This window comes from Amphiprion ocellaris, chromosome 6 (assembly GCF_022539595.1).
Source record: "Amphiprion ocellaris isolate individual 3 ecotype Okinawa chromosome 6, ASM2253959v1, whole genome shotgun sequence".
Lineage (NCBI taxonomy): Eukaryota > Metazoa > Chordata > Actinopteri > Pomacentridae > Amphiprion > Amphiprion ocellaris.
Genome location: NC_072771.1, coordinates 2,914,614 through 2,935,313, shown reverse-complemented (window position 1 = coordinate 2,935,313; position 20,700 = coordinate 2,914,614). Strand labels below are relative to the sequence as shown.

At 34.9% G+C, this 20,700-nt stretch overlaps 1 protein-coding gene and 2 long non-coding RNA genes across 6 annotated transcripts in view; 1 reads left to right on the top strand and 2 right to left on the bottom strand.

The window, feature by feature from the left end:
- Window positions 1–9,353, bottom strand: part of sh2d3cb (SH2 domain containing 3Cb) — a 56,714-nt gene extending 47,361 nt beyond the window's left edge. Inside the window, exons 1-2 of one of the 4 annotated variants that reach the window (XM_055011084.1) lie at window positions 9,175–9,353; window positions 1,599–2,250 (exon numbers count right to left, since the gene is read on the bottom strand). In XM_055011084.1, the coding sequence (XP_054867059.1) occupies window positions 1,599–2,250; window positions 9,175–9,193 (671 nt within the window). In that variant the 5' untranslated portion in view covers window positions 9,194–9,353. Of the gene's footprint in view, window positions 1–396; window positions 530–1,598; window positions 2,251–9,174 lie in introns of those variants that run through there. The other 3 variants (XM_055011085.1, XM_055011083.1, XM_055011086.1) reach the window with 3 other exon arrangements.
- On the top strand, window positions 1,695–18,493 carry LOC129349054 (uncharacterized). The gene is made up of 6 exons (XR_008601888.1): window positions 1,695–2,347; window positions 13,119–13,259; window positions 13,467–13,502; window positions 13,614–15,329; window positions 15,435–15,588; window positions 18,366–18,493. It is a non-coding gene; the product is annotated as an uncharacterized LOC129349054 (long non-coding RNA).
- Window positions 12,902–18,402, bottom strand: LOC111582241 (uncharacterized). Its single transcript, XR_008601889.1, has 2 exons — window positions 17,050–18,402; window positions 12,902–13,170 (listed from the first exon to the last, which is right to left on the bottom strand). It is a non-coding gene; the product is annotated as an uncharacterized LOC111582241 (long non-coding RNA).
- Window positions 18,494–20,700: the final 2,207 nt, after the last annotated feature.

Here is a 20,700-nt window from a genome sequence, read left to right as displayed (position 1 = left end):
ACATTTAGAGGAAGTTAAGATCCTGAAAGCTCTTTAGAAACACTTTGGGGTCCTAAAACAGTGAAATCTCCTCATGAAAGTGGTTTTAAATGAGGTCAGACTGAGAGAAAGCAGCTGCTGCATCTCTGCCAGAAACTCAGATTCTCTTCTTATGTAACTCCAGGCTGCTCACAAACAGCTCAAACCGCTAAAACTCTGCTCAAAGCTGCAGATGTTTCACCGTTTTCTGCTTTTCTGGATCCAAAATCACCAAAAAACAGCAGAAAACTCAACTTTCTGTTTCAAATGCAGTAAAATGAACCCATAAAAACCGTCCAGAGTCTGAATGTTTACCGTGAATCCTCCTCAGTTTCTCCTTAAACCTCCTCAGAAACGGTAAATCTAGAAGCTCCTCACCTCCTCACATCCTCCGGTTCTCCGCAGCGGACCGAGCGGCTCTTTAAACCCCCGGATTCGATCATCTTCTCCCGCAGCAGACCGACGGTCAACCCGCTGCCTGACGGAGCTCTGGGACGCTACTGCGCATGTCCGCTGCTGACTCTACTATTTATGTTTTTATCATAAAATATGTTTTAAAGAAGTGTTTGACTCACTGATAATTGATCAATTTGAACTATTCTCATAATAGCATTAATTTTGCTGTCCTGTTAAAACGTTTTTCTTCCCACGTTTTTTCCACAATATGTAAGAATTTTAACGTATTTCTGATTGTAAAACCATTTTTTTCCCTAAAAATAACACAAAGGTCAGATAAAAATGACAGCCTTTCAAATTATTATTATTATTGTTATTATTATTATTATTATTATTATTATTATTATTATTATTATTATTATTATTATTATTATTATTATTATTATTATTATTATTATTATTATTATTATTAATGTTGTTGTTCTTATCAGTATTATTATTATTGCTATTATTATTTAATAATCAGATGCATTTTCAACCTTTTATATAATATGACATTTTCTTTAACTTCCACCTTTTTTCTCATTGTAAAGCAAATTTTTGTCTTGATTCTTGTAGTAATAACAACAATAATAATGATAATATTATTATTATTAATAATAATAATAATAATAATAATAATAATAATAATAATAATAATAATAATAATAATAATAATAATAACAACAATAATAACAATAATACGGTACAATTTCAACCTTTTTATTTTTGATATGCATTTATTCATTGTCAATAATATTTCTAGCCTAAATGACCTCAGTAAATTATTTAATAATGAAAATCTTGCATTGTATGTAGGATATGAAGATATTTAATTACCTTTAATCATCATTAGCTTTATTTTTTATCAATATATTTATTTATTTCTAATTTATAGATTTATTTTAGAATTAAGTCACGAGGAAATTTATTTCATTATAACTTGAAAAAATGATCTTTACTTTTATTTTCTCCTTAATCAGTCACTGCAACCAACCCTCCTCTTACTAAGTAATTCTTCTCTGTTTTAAACCCTAAAACTCTTATTTTCTTGCACAGTAAAAGTTCTTAAATCCTCCAGTGACAGCAGGTTTCCTCCTCAGACGATTTCTGGGCATCTAAAAGTAAAAATAAATGCTCCTTACCTTCCGTCGCTCTGCTCTTCCTGTGAACACGTGACGCCTCGCTGCCTCTCGCTTTCAGATATCGGGTCCATCGGTACGTACAGATCCTGGGTCGCCGTCGCTTTGGGGCTTTTAGCTGCAGCTTCTCCTCCACTTTCTGCAGTGTTTTTCCTCTTTAAAGCCTCCTGGCTGCTAACAGGATCCACCGGAGGAGCCCTGGAGCTACCTGGAGCTGGAGCCCGGCTGGGTGAGGGGGTGGCGGGCAGCGGCCGGGCCGAGGCCGGCTGAGGAGCCTCCATGCTGCTCAGACTGAGGCTGGACAAGGCGCCGAGCAGGGGGGAGTCTCTGACGTGGTCCATCCTCCTGCTCTGCCCTCCGTCCATCCCTTCCTCCTCCTCCTTCTTCTTCTTCTTGTCTCTCGGCCCTCTGCAGCTCTTCTTCCTCTGCCTCTCTCCTCGGGGCACGGTGCCCACGTGGGTGTACATGTCGCTGGACCGGGCGTAGCCGGGGCTCCGGAGGCAGGACTCCAGGTCATCCACCGACTCGTCCCCCAGCCCTGCTGCTGGTTTGGCCCCGCTGAGGCTGATGTCGGGCCCCGGGGAGGCTTTGATGCTGGCCTTGCCCGGCTGGCGGCGGGTGGAGAGGTTGCTGAGGCTCCCGAACCATTTCAGACCTGCAGAGGAGGAAGTTCATTAACAGACAGAACCTAAAAGCAGGAACAAGTTTGTGCTGATCGATGGGTTCAAGACCAACAAAAGGAGCAACAAAAGGTGGAGATCTTACAGTCAGTTTAACCATTTAAGCCAGAAACATCTAATCTGTTGCAAAAACCTCAAAAACAAAGACGCCTTGATTCTAATGGCTGCACTCAGCGATGCTGCTGTCATAGGAAAACCCAGATTGACTTCATCCTGAACACATTTCAGGATGAAGTCAATCATCGAAGCTTTCTCCTCTTAGTGCTTTTCAACGTTAAATCACAATCAATTTTAACCAAACATCAGGTCATTACAATCACACCATCCCCACTGTGAAGCACGGAGGTGGCAGCATCATGGTGTGAAGCATGGTGGTGGCAGCATTATGATGTGAAGCATGGTGGTGGCAGCATCATGGTGTGAAGCACGGTGGTGGCAGCATCATGATGTGAAGCACGGTGGTGGCAGCATCATGGTGTGAAGCACGGTGGTGGCAGCATCATGACGTGAAGCACGGTGGTGGCAGCATCATGATGTGAAGCATGGTGGTGGCAGCATCATGGTGTGAAGCATGGTGGTGGCAGCATCATGATGTGAAGCATGGTGGTGGCAGCATCATGATGTGAAGCATGGTGGTGGCAGCATCATGGTGTGAAGCATGGTGGTGGCAGCATCATGATGTGAAGCACGGTGGTGGCAGCATCATGATGTGAAGCACGGTGGTGGCAGCATCATGGTGTGAAGCACGGTGGTGGCAGCATCATGACGTGAAGCACGGTGGTGGCAGCATCATGATGTGAAGCATGGTGGTGGCAGCATCATGGTGTGAAGCATGGTGGTGGCAGCATCATGATGTGAAGCATGGTGGTGGCAGCATCATGATGTGAAGCATGGTGGTGGCAGCATCATGGTGTGAAGCATGGTGGTGGCAGCATCATGATGTGAAGCACGGTGGTGGCAGCATCATGATGTGAAGCACGGTGGTGGCAGCATCATGATGTGAAGCACGGTGGTGGCAGCATCATGGTGTGAAGCACGGTGGTGGCAGCATCATGATGTGAAGCACGGTGGTGGCAGCATCATGGTGTGAAGCACGGTGGTGGCAGCATCATGATGTGAAGCACGGTGGTGGCAGCATCATGATGTGAAGCATGGTGGTGGCAGCATCATGGTGTGAAGCACGGTGGTGGCAGCATCATGATGTGAAGCACGGTGGTGGCAGCATCATGATGTGAAGCATGGTGGTGGCAGCATCATGGTGTGAAGCATGGTGGTGGCAGCATCATGATGTGAAGCATGGTGGTGGCAGCATCATGACATGTTCTATAGTCTTCCAGGAGTCTTTATACTAGAATCACTGAGACACTTTCACTGCTCTACATGTTTCATATTTTTAATTAATGTACGTTACTTGGTAGAAATCTGTTCCCACTTTGACATGACAGAGTTTTTTGGGGGAATTTGAAGCCAAATGTTGAAAAGCAATAAGGGGGAAACCTTTTATTTACTATATATTGAGTCTTTCCAGGGGTTTGGTGGTTTCTAATGAACATTCCAGCCTCATATAGCTGCTGGTGTGACTGCAGAGCATTTATTTAGTGAACAGTTTGTTAATTATAAACAAAAACACATCCTGTTTTCTATCTGCCCAACTAATCTTCTGAGTCACTGGAGGCCGCCTGACCTTAATGTTGACTCACTCTGAGTGATGAAGTCCAGGAAACGGTTCTTACAAAACGGAACATTCAGTCCAACATGAAACTCTGAACTGTTGACCTCCTTATCCAGCACTGCTTTTCAAGTGAACATACTTCAAATTCTTCTCATCCAAGGCTCAAATTCATGGTTTTATTTGGCTAATAAAGTGAGATGTATTTAATGTTTAGAGACAATTAAAGAACAGTCGAGTCTCCATCTTCAAACGTTTCATTCCCACTTCGTCCCGTGGAGAAACCAAAGTGAGTCATGCCAGGAATGTCTTGGTGCCCTCGGCTGGGTTCTGAAGTGGAGCCTCTCGAGCTCTCAGTTTGATTATGTTTGAGCCCCAGGGACCCATTAGGCTCCCAAAACACCGACGGATATTTATCTCTGCAGCTAAATGTGGACGACGGAGGAAGAAGAAGCAAAGATGCTTTTTCACAATGAAGACGGCAGATATCAACGATACACAAACATGTTGTTGCACCATCCCAGATTTCAGTTTAGTTATTTATGAGGTAAAAATCAGCCTCATGTGTGGTTAAATGTCGGCATTTAGACAACATGGGAGCAACTTAGAACTTTGCAAATACAACACCAACGTATAGATGCCAGTTTAGTTTCCTACCAATGAGTGCACGTCAACATTTAGTCAAAATATCTAAAAACTGGAACTTTGTCTTGTCGTATTTTCTACACATCAGATTCACTGATATTAGAGCCTCAAAAGTTGGTGAAATGTCGACCAAAGACTGGATTTTAGTAGAAATATGGATCCATCCATATATGTAAAACTTGCAAGAACTTTCTGGGGCCTCAATACCACTTTCAACTGAAATTTTTTTTAACCACTTTCAGGGCACAATAAGTATTAATTAATGTCATTTTTAACAATTTTGAGTCATTTGGAACAATCCTTATGAACATATCTTTAGTAAATTTGGATGATTTCAAGACTTTTTGGCCAAATTTATTGTAATCTTGGATAGGTTTCAAGTCAAAATATCAAAAAACTGGAAACTTGTCTTGTCAAACTTTCCACACATCAGATTCTACTGATATTAGAGCCTCAAAAGTTGGTGAAATGTCGACCAAAGACTGGATTTTAGTAGAAAATATGGATCCATTCATTGATATATATTTTTTTCCCAACTTTAAAGGGCAATTTTTGACTATTTCAAGACTTTTGAACAAGTTTCAAGTCATTTAGAACAAAGTTCCAGTCATTTTTGAACTTATTTTGGACAAACCTTGAGTAATTTTGGACAATTTTGAATAATCTTGGACTGGTTTCAAGGCAAAATGTTGAAAATCTGGGACCTCATCTTGTCAAACTTTCCACACATGGATCCTAAAGATGTTAGAGCCTCAAAAGTTGGTGAAATGTTGGCCAAAGACTGTATTTTTAGCAAGAATACACTTCCTGTAAGTGTATATTTACACTTACAGGAACTTTCGGAGGCCCCATTATGATCATTGCACTTTTTCCATTTGAAAAAACAATAATTTTCCCTTATTGTCGCTTTTGGACAGATTTTAAGCCTCTTTGGACAGTATTTATCTTATTTTGAACAAATCTTTATTAAATTTGGATAGTAATGAGTCATCTTGAACAGATTTCCAGTCAAAATATCTAAAAACTGAAACATTGTCTTGCCATAGTTGCCAAACATCAGATTCTACTGATGTTAGAGCCTCAAAAGTTGGTGAAATGTCGACCACAGACTATTTCAGTAGAAATATGGACCCATCCATATATATATATACACTTAAAGGAACCTTTCTGGAGACACAATACCACCCTCACTTGAAAAAAATTAGCTTTTTTCTCTACCAAAGCTTTACAATAAGGTTCATGACCACTTAAGTAAAGATGTGGATGCAGAAATGCAACAAATACTTTAATACATTGCAGAACCACTCAGTTGTCAAGGAAATACTGTATGTCAGATTGGTTTTGATAACTCTGATGAACTTGAAATGTGTATGATCTTGGAAAAGGGTATTGGATTGGAACTTGGTATCCACAGATCCTAAATACCACAACTACTTTTTTAGTTTAAGATGAATTCTACAACATAAAGTGTGTAAAAAGTGTGGTTTCGCTTATTCAAACTTCACCCAGAAACAACTAATCACACCTGAAACTTCTTTCAAACAGCCAGATTAACTGGATGATGATCAACAGCAGAGTTTAACTTCCTGTCTTGTGTATACGTGACTTTCCAGTTCAAACCGCGATGAAGCTGATCTCTATCTGAACAAGAGATTCTCAAAATGTCACCAAGTTTTGAGGCTCTAATGTCAGTAGAATCTGATTTGTGGCAACGCAAGGTTCCTGTTTTTCACTATGTTGGCATAAAATCTGTCCAGAATGACTCATAATCATCCAAACTTACAATAATTAACAATTATTGACATTTAAAAATTAACAAAGTGCAAGAAAAAAATGCAACATTTTCAACTACGGGTGTTGTTTCCCCAGAAAGTTCCTGTAAGTGTATATATATCTATGGATGGATCCATATTTCTACTAAAATACAGTCTTTGGTCGACATTTCACCAACTTTTGAGGCTCTAATATCAGTAGAATCTGATGTGTGGAAAGTTTGACAAGACAAGGTTCCAGTTTTTCACCATTTTGTCATGAAATCTGTCCAAGATGACTCAGAATTTGGCCAAAAACGCTTAAAATTTGTCTAAAATGGTTTGAAACTTGATCAGAATGATTAAAAATGATCAAAAATACCAATTATGAATATTCCTATAAGTGTACATCTATGGATGGATCCATATTGTTGCTAAAATCCAGTCTTTGGTCGACATTTCACCAACCTTTGAGGCTCTAACATCAGTAGATTTTGATGTGTGACAAATATGACAAGGCAACTTTCCATTTTTTCACTATTTTAGCAGGAAACCCATCAAAAATTAGTCAAATACAAATTTAATAACAATTTGTTCAAAATAAGATAAAGATTGTCCAGAGTGATTTTCCTGCTCAACTTAAAAGCACAATTGTCATTTTAAACAAACAAAAGCACGAATAAATCCTTCAAAATAAATAAATCTACAATTAATTTGCCTCTAAAGCAAACTAAAATAGCTTTTTAATTGTCTGTAATGATAACTTTTTGCAATAAATATCCAAAAGAAACCATAAAAATATTTAGTTTTGTGACAGTTTTTGATGTTTTTGTCTTTAAAGTCTTTGTGTAATTTAGTTTTTTTGAATCATTGTTCACTGAATGATTGTTAAAGAGTTTTAAATGTAAACTTTTCATCATTAGAGTGTTTGATTTGCAGCTCTGGAGGATTTGAAGCGTTTAAATCAGCAGCACTCTGAGCTTTTATTCCGTTTTCAGACTGAATTTCTTCCTCCGATGCAGCTGAAGTCTGTTTGTTCAGAAACATTGAGCTTTTGTCTTTTCTGCAAACATTCACTGTTTTTCTCGCCTCAAACCTCCACAAAGACGCGTTTCTTCTGCTTCTACAATCGACCAAAACGCTGTTTGTTGGATGAAACAGAGGACAAAGACTCGAGGAATCACATCTTTTATAGCAACACATAAATAAACTGACGTCTGATCATCTCAGAAAACTCTGTTTAAGTACATTTACTGAAGTAGTGCTGTGAAGTACACGTTAGAAGTACTTCACTGGAGGGTTTCTAGTTTCTGCTGCTCCTCTACAAGTTAAATACTAAACCTTTTACTGCAATACATTCATTAAATACATTCTAAAAAGTTATTTATTGATGAAATGTACAATTACACGACAATAATTTGCAGATTTACACTAGATTTTTAAGTTGTAAACATTATTTTCTTGGGTTAATGGTTCAATATTTTAATATTTTTGAGTTGACAGTCGTTTAAAAAATTTATTTGCCTCAAATTACTTTTCAGCGGTTTTTTAAAATGTATTTTTAATTTTTTAAAGCTATCTAAAAAAGTAATTTAAGAGACCTACTCAAAATTTAATGATTTACCAAATAATGTTATTTCATACTCATGTTGCATTTATTTAATGTTATGTGTAATTTAAAGTCTAAATTCTGCCTTAAATGATTAAAACTGAATTAAACTCGAGTTAAATTAGTGAAATTGGCTTCATAACTTCATTTTTTTTCACTCTGAGTTTTACATTTTTGGATTTCTAGCTGAATAAATAAGATATAAAGAGCATTTCATGGTAAAGACTATGTCTTTTACTAATAAATTCCACTGAATTAATGAATTTTTAAAATAGTTTCACCTGTGATATGACCAATATTGAACTCATACAGAGTTTAGGCTGCATATTTTTAATATATTTTATGGAAAATGTTGTTTTCTAGCACGTAGCTAATGTTAAATCATATTTAGCAGTAAATTTTGGTCATTTTTTTCTTCAGTTTAGTGTAAAAAAAGATAAAGTTTAATTGACAATCTGCTCTGCTAATTTAAATGTGTGTTTTTTTGCTTTTAAGATAAATATATATGAAATATAGATCATTTTTGGGTGAGTGTACAGTATGTTCTATATATTAAATGTAACTACATTTTTTTTAGGCCTTTTGTCTCGTTTTTAATTTTTTAAATTAATTTTTAAAATGTTATTTTAGACAAAAAAAATACACAAAACTTTAATTTTAGAAATGCATAAATTTAAATATAAATTTACACAATTTTTTGGGGCTCTCAGGTAAAACTGGTGTTCCTATTTCGACTAATCCTGGATCACAAAAGCCGGGATTTTTAAAATCTGAATTATTCTGAACCAGAATAAACTTCTTAAACAACTAGAGAATGTTATAAATATATTAAAAAACACAATAAATCTTCTCTTTTTCTAAAGAAATGCTGATATCTGAAGCGGAATGTAGAAAAAACAACATTTTAATGCACAAATTTGATGTTTTTTTGGGAAATATTTCGGATTCTGACATATTTGTATCCCAAAAAATGAAACTAAATGATAAATTTAGAAGAAAAATCAGTTTTAGGTGAAGAAACAGCAACTTATAAACAGCTGAAACACTAAACAAATCATCAAAATGTCCATTTTATTAAGACAAAAACATGAATAAATCTTCTGAAGTAAAGAAATGTACTATTAATTGACCTCTAAAGTGACATAAAACAGCTGTTTAATCATCTGTAATGATCATTTTTTAAAATAAAGCTTCCAAATATTTCATAAAACAGCCGTTAACTCACTCAGTTTGCGTTTGTTCATGTCTCTCGCTGCTTGTTTCTGGTTTTCTGCTGCTAAAAGTCGTTCCTGCTGTGAGATAACGAAGCCTCATGCTCTTCACTCGAAGCTGCTTCCTTCTTCTTCTGAAGTCTTCAGGAAGCGTTCAGAGGAGAAAATTTCAAACGGTTTTATGTTTGATGCAATCAGGTCGACTTGTGGCTTCACGTTGTAAACCTAAAAACCTGAAAACAGCAGAAGCATAAAGAATAAAGACGCTTTTTAAAGGATCAGCAGGAAAATGTTGCTAAAAACCAAACAACAGCAGCAAAAACAGCAAAAAAAAAGACAGATTTAACACCCAGTTTTTAGGTAAATTACACTGTCTGCACCATAAATTATCTAGAAATAGTCTCATTTTATTCATAGTTCTCACCTTGTTTTTAGAATATTAGACCAAAATAATCAACAAAACCACATTTTTTACCACGAATCGATATCTGCTTAACTTTAGAGGAAAAAAAATGCAACAAATTTGAATTTAATACACATCTTTTGGGTGAATTACACCATAGACATCATAAATTATCTGTAAATAGTCTCATTTTTTATACTCCTTGTCTTGTTTTTAGAATATTAGACCAAAATAATCAACAAAACCTAATTTTTTACAACATGAATCAACATCTGTTTCAATCTAGAGCACAAAAAAATGCAACAAATTTGAATTGAACACACATAAAACAGTGTTCTGATCATAATGAAGCGTAAAAATTACATATATGTGTGTTGTTGGGTGCATTATACCACATGCACCATAAATTATCTAAAAATATGCTCTTCTTATATACTTCCTCTTTCATTTTTAGAATATTAGACCAAAATAATGCAGTAAACCACATGTTTTCCCCACAAGAATCAACATCTGCTTTACTTTAGAGCACAAAAAATGACAACAATTTGGATTTAAAACACATTTTTTTGGATGAATTACACCATCTGTACTATAAATTATGGATCAATATTCTCATTTTTATGCTTCTTGTCTTGTTTTTAGACTATAAGACCAAAATAATCCAGAAAACCTCATTTTTCCCCATACAAATCAACATCTGCTTTATTTGAGAGGCCTCTAAAAACTCACACCAACTTGAATTTATATTTATGTATTTATAAATTATAATGTACATATTTATGATTAAATTAAAAAAAATATATATATATTGTTCTTGGGTGCATTGTATTCTATGTACTATATATTAAATATAACTACTTTTTAGACCTTTTGTCTCATTTTTATAACGTAAAACAATACATTTTTAATTTAATTTAATTTAATTTAATTTAATTTAATTTAATTTAATTTAATTTTTCTTTTTATTTTATTTTACACAAAGAAATACATATAATTTTGATTTCAGAAATGCATAAATTTAAATATAAATTTAAGTTGATCTAATTTTTGGATGGACTCAAGTAAAACAGGAGTTGATTTATGTGGGAAAAATGTAATTATTTGGCTTTCAGGTTAAATGAGACAAAAAGGTTTAAAAATATTTAGATTTAATACATGGTGCACATACAGCAATGCATCCAAATCAATTTAAAATATTAAATATTTTATATAAATGAGCTCTATTTTTATTTGATTTTAGTGCTGAAAGCCTCAACAAAGTGCACAGCAAAATAAAATGCAGAAACAACGAACATGTCAAAAGTCTTTAAAATTCAGTTTAATGAAGAGGAAAAGCAGCAGAACAGCTGGAAGGGAAACATCTGCATCCAAACTTTCAACATTTACCGTCTGATCGTGAAGCTTTCAGTCATTTCTTTTATTTTATTGCTGTCAGAAGTTGATGTTTTGTCATTTTTTACAGTAAATGTTGTAACTCAGAGAGTGGAAGTCGTTACTAAAGCGACGTTTCCTCAGTGAAAATCTGCCCCTTCAGAAGAATCTCACTTCTTCTTTCAGTTCTTTAAACATTTGGGTGGAGCACTTTACCGGCTGGAAATAACACAAAAAAGAGGGAAAAAAGAAAAAAACACTCTGTAAAAACAGACTTTTGAATGAAAAACCTGCATCTGTTAATTTAATGTGTAAAATTAAAAGTTTCTTGCAGCTTCTAAATGAAAATCCAGCAGATTACAGGAGAATTAAACAGAATTAATTCATTAAAATAGTGACGTTCTGCAGTCTGAGCTCAGGTTTTCTTCTGGTTTCTTCTTTAAATTCTAAATTAAACTTGAGAATTTCCACTTTAATGGATGAATTTATAGAAAACAGAAGCAGAAAATCCATATCTGGAGGATTTTTTGCTTTTACCTCAGAGCTGTTCAGCATCTTGAGACATTTTCTGCCAACGTTTCCTCATAACTGATGTAATTCTCTTAAGATATATTATAGATAAAAAAAATTACAAAAAAAATGCTTAAACAAAATCAGGTTGAGTTTTTGAATTAAAAGGAAAAATTCTGTAAAATTACATTATAAATAAAAAATTAGAAAAAAAATTAAAAAAATAAATTGTTCAAGAAAAATTGAAGTTGATTTTTTTTTAAAAAGAAAAAAATCTCTTAAATTATATTATACTTAAAAAAAATCAAAACTAAAAGTAAATTGGTAAAAATATATCTGGTTGAGTTTTTATTATTTAAATGGAATATTTCAGTTTTGTATTTAAATACTGTGTTAATTTTTTTAAACTAATTTTACAGATTTTTTTTCCTTTTTATTCAACAATTCATTTAGATTTTTTAAAAATTATTTATGTATTTATTAATTCATTTTTAAATGTAGTAACTCTTAATAAATTAATGAATTCAGCAGCAAAATTGTCTGTGATTAATTTTAATTTTATTTTTATTTTAATGTTGTAATGTAGAAGTGTCTTAATAAATTATAAATAAATATAAAAAGTTTAGATTTGTTCAATGAAACTTCTTAAGTTTTTAAGTTGATTTTTTAAAAATTAAATAATACTTTTTATTTTTGTTTCTTAAACTGGAATTTTGCAGACGTTTTCCTTTTTATTTCAAAATCCAATTTGATTTTTACCATTTTGGAATAAAATTTCTTCTCTTATCATGGCTTTTTGTTTGTTTTTTACATAGTAAATTTAAAGAAATTAATTAATTCAGCAGCAAAATTGTCAGTGGTTCATTTCATTTCATTTTATTTTAATGTTGTAATGTAGAATTTTCTTGCTTAAAAAATAGAAATAATAATGAAAAGTTTAAATTTATCAAATGAAGCTTTCTAGCTTTTTAAGTAGAATTTTTAAAAATTTAATTGTACATTTTATTTATTTTTTTAAAACTGCAATTTTGCAGAATTTCCCCTTTTTGTTCCAAAATCCAATTAGATTTTTACAAATATTTTTACTTTTTTTATCATAGCTTTTTTTTTACACAGTAATTTATAAGAAATAAAGAAATTAATTAGTTCAGCAACAAAATCGTTGGTGATGAATTTATTTCTTTAAAAATTTTACGTTGAATTGCACATAAAAGTTCAGATTTGTCTAGTAAAATTTTGTCATAGGAAAATTTTGTTAATTTTATTAATTTAATTTTATTATTACTTATTTTATTTATTCATTATTTATGTCTATTTATTTATTATTTTATTTATTTTCTTATTAATTTATAATTTATTATTTATTTTCATATGGACTGAAGCAGCAGCATAAAGAATAAGTTTGACGTTGTTAGAATCAATGTGTGTCCGTACAGAAACAATAAACATATAAATAACAGATTTTAACATCTTTATTTCCTCTCATATTTGTAGAAGCATTCAGACCAGACTGTATTTTTCAGCTCGGATGTGTTAATTCTTGGTTTTCACAGCTGAACACTCGTTTCTTTCATGCCGACTCAAACTGAGCTCATCTGTGAGGCTCTGGGCTGAAATAAAAGCTGCTGCAGATGTTTGGAAGCTTCGACACTAACCGACTGTTTCTGTCTGCAGCTGCTCTGAACAACGAGGCCACTCAGAAGGACGTACCAAGGAAGTCGTGTTACTGCAGAAAAAAGCCACAAAAAAGGAGAAAGTTCACTTTTTACTGCAGGCAGAAGACCTTAAAGTCAAGTTAAACCAAAATATTCACAAGTAATCCAACATTTTATTATGAAATATGAATAATTTCTTACAAATCTGATCAGAAATGTTCAGTTTGCATTGCTTAAACCTCCTTAAATACTAAATTTCTGCTTCATCAAATGCCAAAAATGTCAATTTTCACGTATTTTGCATATAGAGCTTGTTGTTTTGTGGATTTAAGATGCACATATTTACTCGTTCTTTCTCCTTTTGCAGCAGATAAACAGAGATGTTGACTTTTCAGACTAACAGGTGAGTAAATTCAGCACAAAAACATTATTTTTAGATGGATTTATAGTTTTTAAACGTGAGAAAAAGAAAACACTTTTCTTGCTGGTTATGAGTTCATGTTGTGTTTTTCAGGTTTCAACCACCAGGTGGCAGCAGAAGTCCAGAAAAAAAGAGACGATGTGTTTTTCAGCAAAAATGGGTGAAACAAACACATAAGTTAACAAAATTACATAAAAATTATTCCAAATTTCTCAAAATTTGTCCAAAACTACTCACAAATTGTTCAAAAAGACATGAAAAACATCCAAAATTATTAAGAAACTGGTGAAAGCTACTCAAAAAAATGAAAAAACGCAGAACTTGTAGAGGCCTTTTTGTTGTTTTGTCTCGTTTTTGTTACTACATGTCTTATTTTCTCTTGCACTTGTGTCTCATTTCCGTCATTTTGTGTCTTTTTTTGGAATTTGTGTCTCGGCTCTGTCATTTTTCTTTTGTTTTCTGTCTCGTTTGCCAAATTTTGTGACTGATTTTGGTCATTTTACGTCTCCTTGGTGTTGGTCTGTCTCTCTTTTGGATGGTTTTGTCTCCTTTCTGTTGTTCTATGTCTTGTTTCTGTAATTTTGTGTCTTTTTTGTATGTAATTTGTGTTTCATTTGTGTTGTTTTGTAATAGTTTTGTCTCCCCATCCTACAGATATTTAATTATATCTATGTTTGAGCTCCAGACTTTTCCTCTCTACTCTGCTCATCATCTGTAGAAAGATGTTTCATGCTGAATGGATCTCCAACAACTTGCTCTTTTCTTTTCATTGATCGACAATATTTTCTTTTCCTCTCAATCTCTCTCGTCTTTGTGGAAACACTGCCTGCAGTTCAACCGAATAGTTCCATAATTTTAACTGTTGGTTGCAGCCGAGTCTGTCGTTGCTTCTCAGTTGCATTTTTTTTTTTTAGTTTTTACAGATTCCAGGAGAATTTTCAGAATTTTTGTCACATGACTGTTGACCACTGTTAAGTCAGTCAGGACTTCTCGGTTGCGTCAAGAAGTGCAGAATCTTTAGTTTTTTTACAGATTCCTGTTAAAGCTAACGGTTTACGTTTGATGGATTATTAAAGGAGACACTGCCTGCAGTTCATACAAGATTTTCAGAATTTTTTTTGGTCCATTGTGACTTCTCGGTTGGGTCAAGGAGTGAAGAATTTTTTAGTTTTTTTAAGCAAATTCAGTTTCTGTAAATAGTTTACTACATGGTTTAGTTTTACTTTTCAACACGAGTAAAACGAAAAGATTAAGAATCAGAGCTTATACGTCCAGCTCTGTTCTCATCCCTTTAATCAAGAACACAAAAGGCCCCTGATGTTATTTTTTCGTTCCTGTTGGGGCAAAATCACATCCCGGTTCTGAGATCTGTTCGGATCAGGTGTCAAAGTCTCTGTAAAACTCGCCCCTGAAAGATTTTTCCATCCGCCGCCATCTGCCAGTAGAGAAACATGATGTCTGACGTGATGCTGTCGAGGTCTCTTTACCGCAAATAAACAGGAAGAACACGAGGACATCTGGTGGATCAAAATTAAAACGTGTCCCTCAACTGACGACGCCATCTGGCCCGCCGAGCTGCAAACGCGCTAATTTATGATGCTTTCTTTCTTTTTTATTTATTTATATTCTTCAGTCCGCTCCACAGTGAATAAATCGCTGCGCATTAATTAAACTCACGTCGCCTCTCTGCTGTGGAGAAAGTGATTCTGAATGGAGGATCAGATCCGGATCAATCAGGGAGGCTAAAGGAGTGAAAGGAGCAGTTTTCATGGCCCGGTTCCGTCCTGATCCACTCACTGTGATTAAGATGTGAGTTGAAACACACACAAAAAACACATTTGCATGTGGATTCTTCTCGGTTTTTAAACCTTTAACACATTTTTGACAATCTGACAGCTCATGTTTGCTCTGCAGAAACAGATTTTCAGTCGGTGTTGCCCCAAACCGGATCAATCAGAACCATTTATCGCTCCTGCTGATCACATGGACGAAAAAAAGGCCTTCTGGAGGAAAGTTCTGTGGTCAGATGGAAGACAAAGTGAGCAGAAATATGTGTGCAGGAGAGAAGGTGAGGCCTTTAATCCCAAGAACACCAAAACGTACCAACAAGCATGATGGTGGCAGTATCATGCTCTGGTGCTTGATACACAAAACTACCAAAAAGAGACACAAAATGATTAAAACAAGGCACAAAATGACCAAAGGAAACACAAAATGACCAAAATCTGGCAAAAACTACATAAATGAGACACAAAACAACCAAACTTAGGTACAAGATTACCAAAATTGCCAAAATATGCTAAAAAATATAACACAAAACAATCAAAATGAAACACATCAAAGCAAAACTTTTTTTTTTTAATCATTTATCAACCAGAAACTGCAAAACTAGAAAGAATCCAGATTTTATCCTAAACTTGCCACATGGGTTATATATCTCATCTGGCCTGGGAACACCTCAGACCAGATGAGATAGAGAAATATCCTAAACTTGCCAGATGTGTTATAAATCTTATCAGGCCTGAAAGCACCTCAGGCCAGATGAGATAGGGAACCTATGGTAGACCAAAAACTTGCTGAAGGAGTTATATAGCTCATCTGGCCTGGCAAGATATAAATCCAGAGGAGATATAGAACTCAGGCTAGGGGACATATATCTCATCTGGAAAGTTTTGGCTTTGGGTCTACCCTGGGTTCTCTATCTCATCTTGACTGAGGTTTTTCCAGGCTGTATTTAGCAAACTCAGCAGGGCATTCCCTCCACTTTCCAGATTTTCCTGGAGGAACGCAAGGGGTTCCTAGGCCAGATGAGATATATAACTCCTCCAGTAAGTTTTAGGTCTACCCTGGGGTCACTATCTCAACTGGCCTGAGATGTTTTCAGGCTTTATTTTGACCCCAAGGAAGATCTAAAACTTGATGGATGGGTTATATATCTCATCTGGCCTGGAAACACATCAGGGAAGATGAGATAGAGAAACCATAGTAAACAAAAGAGCCCAAAACATTTTCATCAAGAGTCATTAATTTCTGGAAACAGCAGGTTAATGTAGTTTTTATGTGATGAGGAGGTTCCCTGGGGACATTTTCAAGGGTGGAATAATATTTTTACCTGGTTCTCAGTGTGTTGTTAAAGTATTTTGTCCTGTATATTTGTGTACTGTGCGACCCAACACTTGATTTTTTCCTTCATGTTGCATTTACGCCCCGAAGCATTAACGAACGGCGCCAAGCTCGTTGGGAATAATGACATAGAAACGTCAGCGTAAAGCCACTGGCCTCCTTTTTGTTATCGCTCGCTCTGAAATATTGATGAGGCTTTTTCCCTTCTCGCCGTCTCAGACGTTCGCCTCTGACGGATGAACCCTCGCTTATGTTTTCCCGCCAGATGAAGCGGGGACTGTTTACTGTTAACAAACGCCGCAGTGCAGGCCGTGTTTTTAAAAAGCGACCATAGTGCTGAACAGTTTGTCACTGTTTTCATCTTGACGCCACTCGTGCCCAGTTTTTTTTCTTTTTTGTTTCTTACCTTCTGCTGCTGATTCCTTCCCCTCCTCCCTCCTGAGCTTCATTTGCTGTGATTTATCGCCATTCGGTGGCATCCCGGGTAATTCCCAGGTGATGTTACCTGTCCCAGCAACCGCCCAAAATAGCCGGCCAGAAGTGGACCGCAGAGAAGATGTGAGCAGGGAACCTCTGATTCACTAAAAGCTTCCTGAGAAAAATGAGTTGGAGGCGGATTAAAGAGGCGTAATCACCTCCGGTGTGATTTGAAAAACCTGTCGACGGTCAGAGCTGCACCTCCATCAGACCAGGATTTTATCATCGGTAATAAAAGGCTTTTCTTCCACCTGGTTTTATTTTCAATTTGTGGCTGATAAAGATCCAGAGTGGAAACAAGAAAAGCACTCAGAGAGCAGTTCTCGGCCATGTAGTTGTATCATTTCCGACAGATGAAATCTTTAATAAAAACTGACCTTTCGCTGAGCACAGGCGTGTGTTCTGCATATGTACGTTATGTAGGGATATCGAATCACGTGACCTAAATATGCAGCAGGCAGCGGGAATTGGAGGGACTCGGAAACACCCCCACAATTTAACCCTCGTATTGCCTTGTCAAAAATGACCCGGCAACTATGTTTAATTTGCATAGAAAACCCTCTAAATGACCTTTATTCAACTTGAAATTCGACGATTTTTCCTGAAGTGAAATTCCTCTTATTGTTTTTGGTTCTGCACCTTGTGGGTGGGAGCAATGATTCAAAAGATGTAGTTTTTTGTACTTTTGTAGTTTTCCATTACAATGTACACCACACTGTTGTTTCTTTTCAAAAATGCATTTCAAGCTACTTTCTGCACATTTCTGGTACTTTCTAAGGATATAGAAGTACTATTTCTTGCTAAACAAACAATGTTTACACCTATGCAGTAACTTCAGTGGTAATAACAGTGATAATAAACCTCTGCTTTAGTAAAGAACACCGTTAAAACATGTGTGATGTAATAAAAACGAGTGTTGACCTCTGATTAAATGCAATCTTTCTGCCCTCTGAAGAGACAATATAATAATAATATTTCTACATTCATTTATTTATTTTACATTTCTTCATTTATTTGACTGTTTCTGCATCTATTATTTCTCTCCCAGTTTCAAACTTCATATACTTATGAACTGGGACCAGTGCAAAGAGTAAAAAAATTGTGCTCTGAGAATTCCTTTAACCTTTAACCTCCTGATGCTCTAATTCTTCAAACAACACAGAATGTTTAAAGGTAGATTTTGCAGCCGTTAAATCTCCAGACCGACTGCTCAGAGCTGCTTCCTTTTTGTTTTCCCTCCGTCAGTTATCCGACATGTCGGCGAACATGCAGACTGTCGGTGTTTGCAGCAGATGGATGAGTGACAGCGACTTGATTCAGCACAGATGGACTGAAGCCAGCAGTGAGACGGAGGCCCAGATTCTCTCTGAGCTGCTTTAAATGCAGCGGAGACGATGCTTTAATCATAAATCCTATCGATGGAGTGATCAGCTGATGCTCCAACAAGCTGCAGATTCTCCACACATCAGTCAAACTATAAGAACTATAATCTGCTGTGGCTGTTTTTTAATTCATGCATTGTTACTTAGAAGTTTTTCTCAAATAAAACTTGCCACGTGGGTTACATATCTCATCTGGAGTGGTCTACCCTGAGGTGTTCCCAGGCCAGATGAACTATTTAATCCATCCATCCATCAAGTTTTGGGTCTACCGAAAACTTGCTGGAGGAGTTATATATCTCATCGGGCTGGGAAATACCTCAGGCCAGATGAGATATAGAAATCAGGGTAGATCCAAAACATGCCGGAGGGGTTATATATCTCGTCTGGCCTGGTCTATCCTGAGGTCTTTCCAGGCCAGATGAGATAAATAATCCAGTGTGGATCAAAAACTTGCTTGACAGGTTGTATATCTCATCTGGCCTGGGAACACAACACAATTAATAATTTCCACATGTATTCATTTTTATCTTACATTTATTATGTTTATCTGAATTTCTACACATATTTCAAAATTTACACATTTATTTATAACTTTCTACTTTATGCATGAATTTCTACATTCATTTATTTCTAAATTTACATGTTTGTTTACATATTTCTACATTAGTTTCTTTCTATTTTTTCATTTATTTGATTATTACACCTAGTAATTTTCTGAATTTCCACATTTATTAATTTATTTATGCATTCTTATATTTATTGTGTTTTTCTAAATTTCTACATTTATTTCAAAATTTTCATTTATTGATGCAGTTCTGCATTGTTTTTTTTATTGTTTTTAAGGTTTTCATTTGTTTGAGTTTTTCTACATGTATTTTTTTATTGAAATTTCTGTTTATTTTTTTACATTTCTCTATTTATGTGATTGTTTCTACAGCTATTGTTTGATATATTTATGAATTTCTACATTTTTAAAAATCTGACTTTATACTTTTGTTTATTGTAAATTTAAACATTTATGTCTGAAATTATACATTTATTTATTTTTCGATTTAAACACCTATTTACACATTTTTACAAAATTTTTCGTTTCTATTTTTGCATTTATTTCTATTTCTACATCTAATAATTTTCTGAATTTTTACATGTATTAATTTCTATCTTACATTTATTACGTTTTTTCTAAATTTCTACATTTATTTCTAAATTTACATGTTTAAGTATTTCTACATTAATTTATTTAATGTAAAAAAAATTAATTTATTTGCCTATTTCTACATCAAACTGTTTTCAGAATTTCCACATTTATTTATTTATTCTTAGATTTATTGTGTTTTTCTAAATTTCTACATTTATTAATACATTTCTACTTCATGACTTAATTTACACCAATATGTATTTCTACATATATGTATTTATTGTATTTATTTGTTTGCCTATTTCTGCTTTCCTATTTCTTTTCTCAAAATCTAAATTCATTTATGTATTCTGTATTTCTGTTATGTGTATATATTAATAAGGGTAGAGGTCTTAAGCTGAATAATAATAACAATACTACTACTACTACTACTACTACTACTACTACTACTACTACTAATAATAATAATAATAATAATAATAATAATAATAATAATAATAATAATAATAATAATAATAATAATAATAATAATGTTTTGGACTAAGATTACGACCACAAATAAAGAAATTAAGAGATAAATAAGTAAACACAGAGATGCAGAAATGACCTAAATTTTAGTCGATGTGGAAATTAAATTGGTGTTAAGGTTTGCCTTCAGCGTTTAGGGAACATCTGACGTCTGTAACGCGACTCCAGCAGCAGCAGTGGGTTGGTGTTTGTGGACCTGGTTGTGTTTGTGCTGCAGAGTCTCGTGACCTTGGACGGCCGTGGAGCTGCTGGAGACGTGCAGCAGCTCATCAAATATTTACGGCTTCATGTGGTCTTTTCTTCCTCTGGCCTCGGGCTGTTGGCCGCCGGCTGCCGGAGAAGAAGGAGAAACACTCCGACGACAGAAAAAGCTCCGTTCACACGAGGTTTTCAGGGTTAAAGCAGCAAACCACCGTCCGGCTTCTGCAATTATAGTTCAATAAAACAATGATATTTTAATAACAAACATTATTTCTGCAGCAAAATCTTTCAACCTCCTAGATCTGAGAGAGACAACGGGAACCTGAGGAAA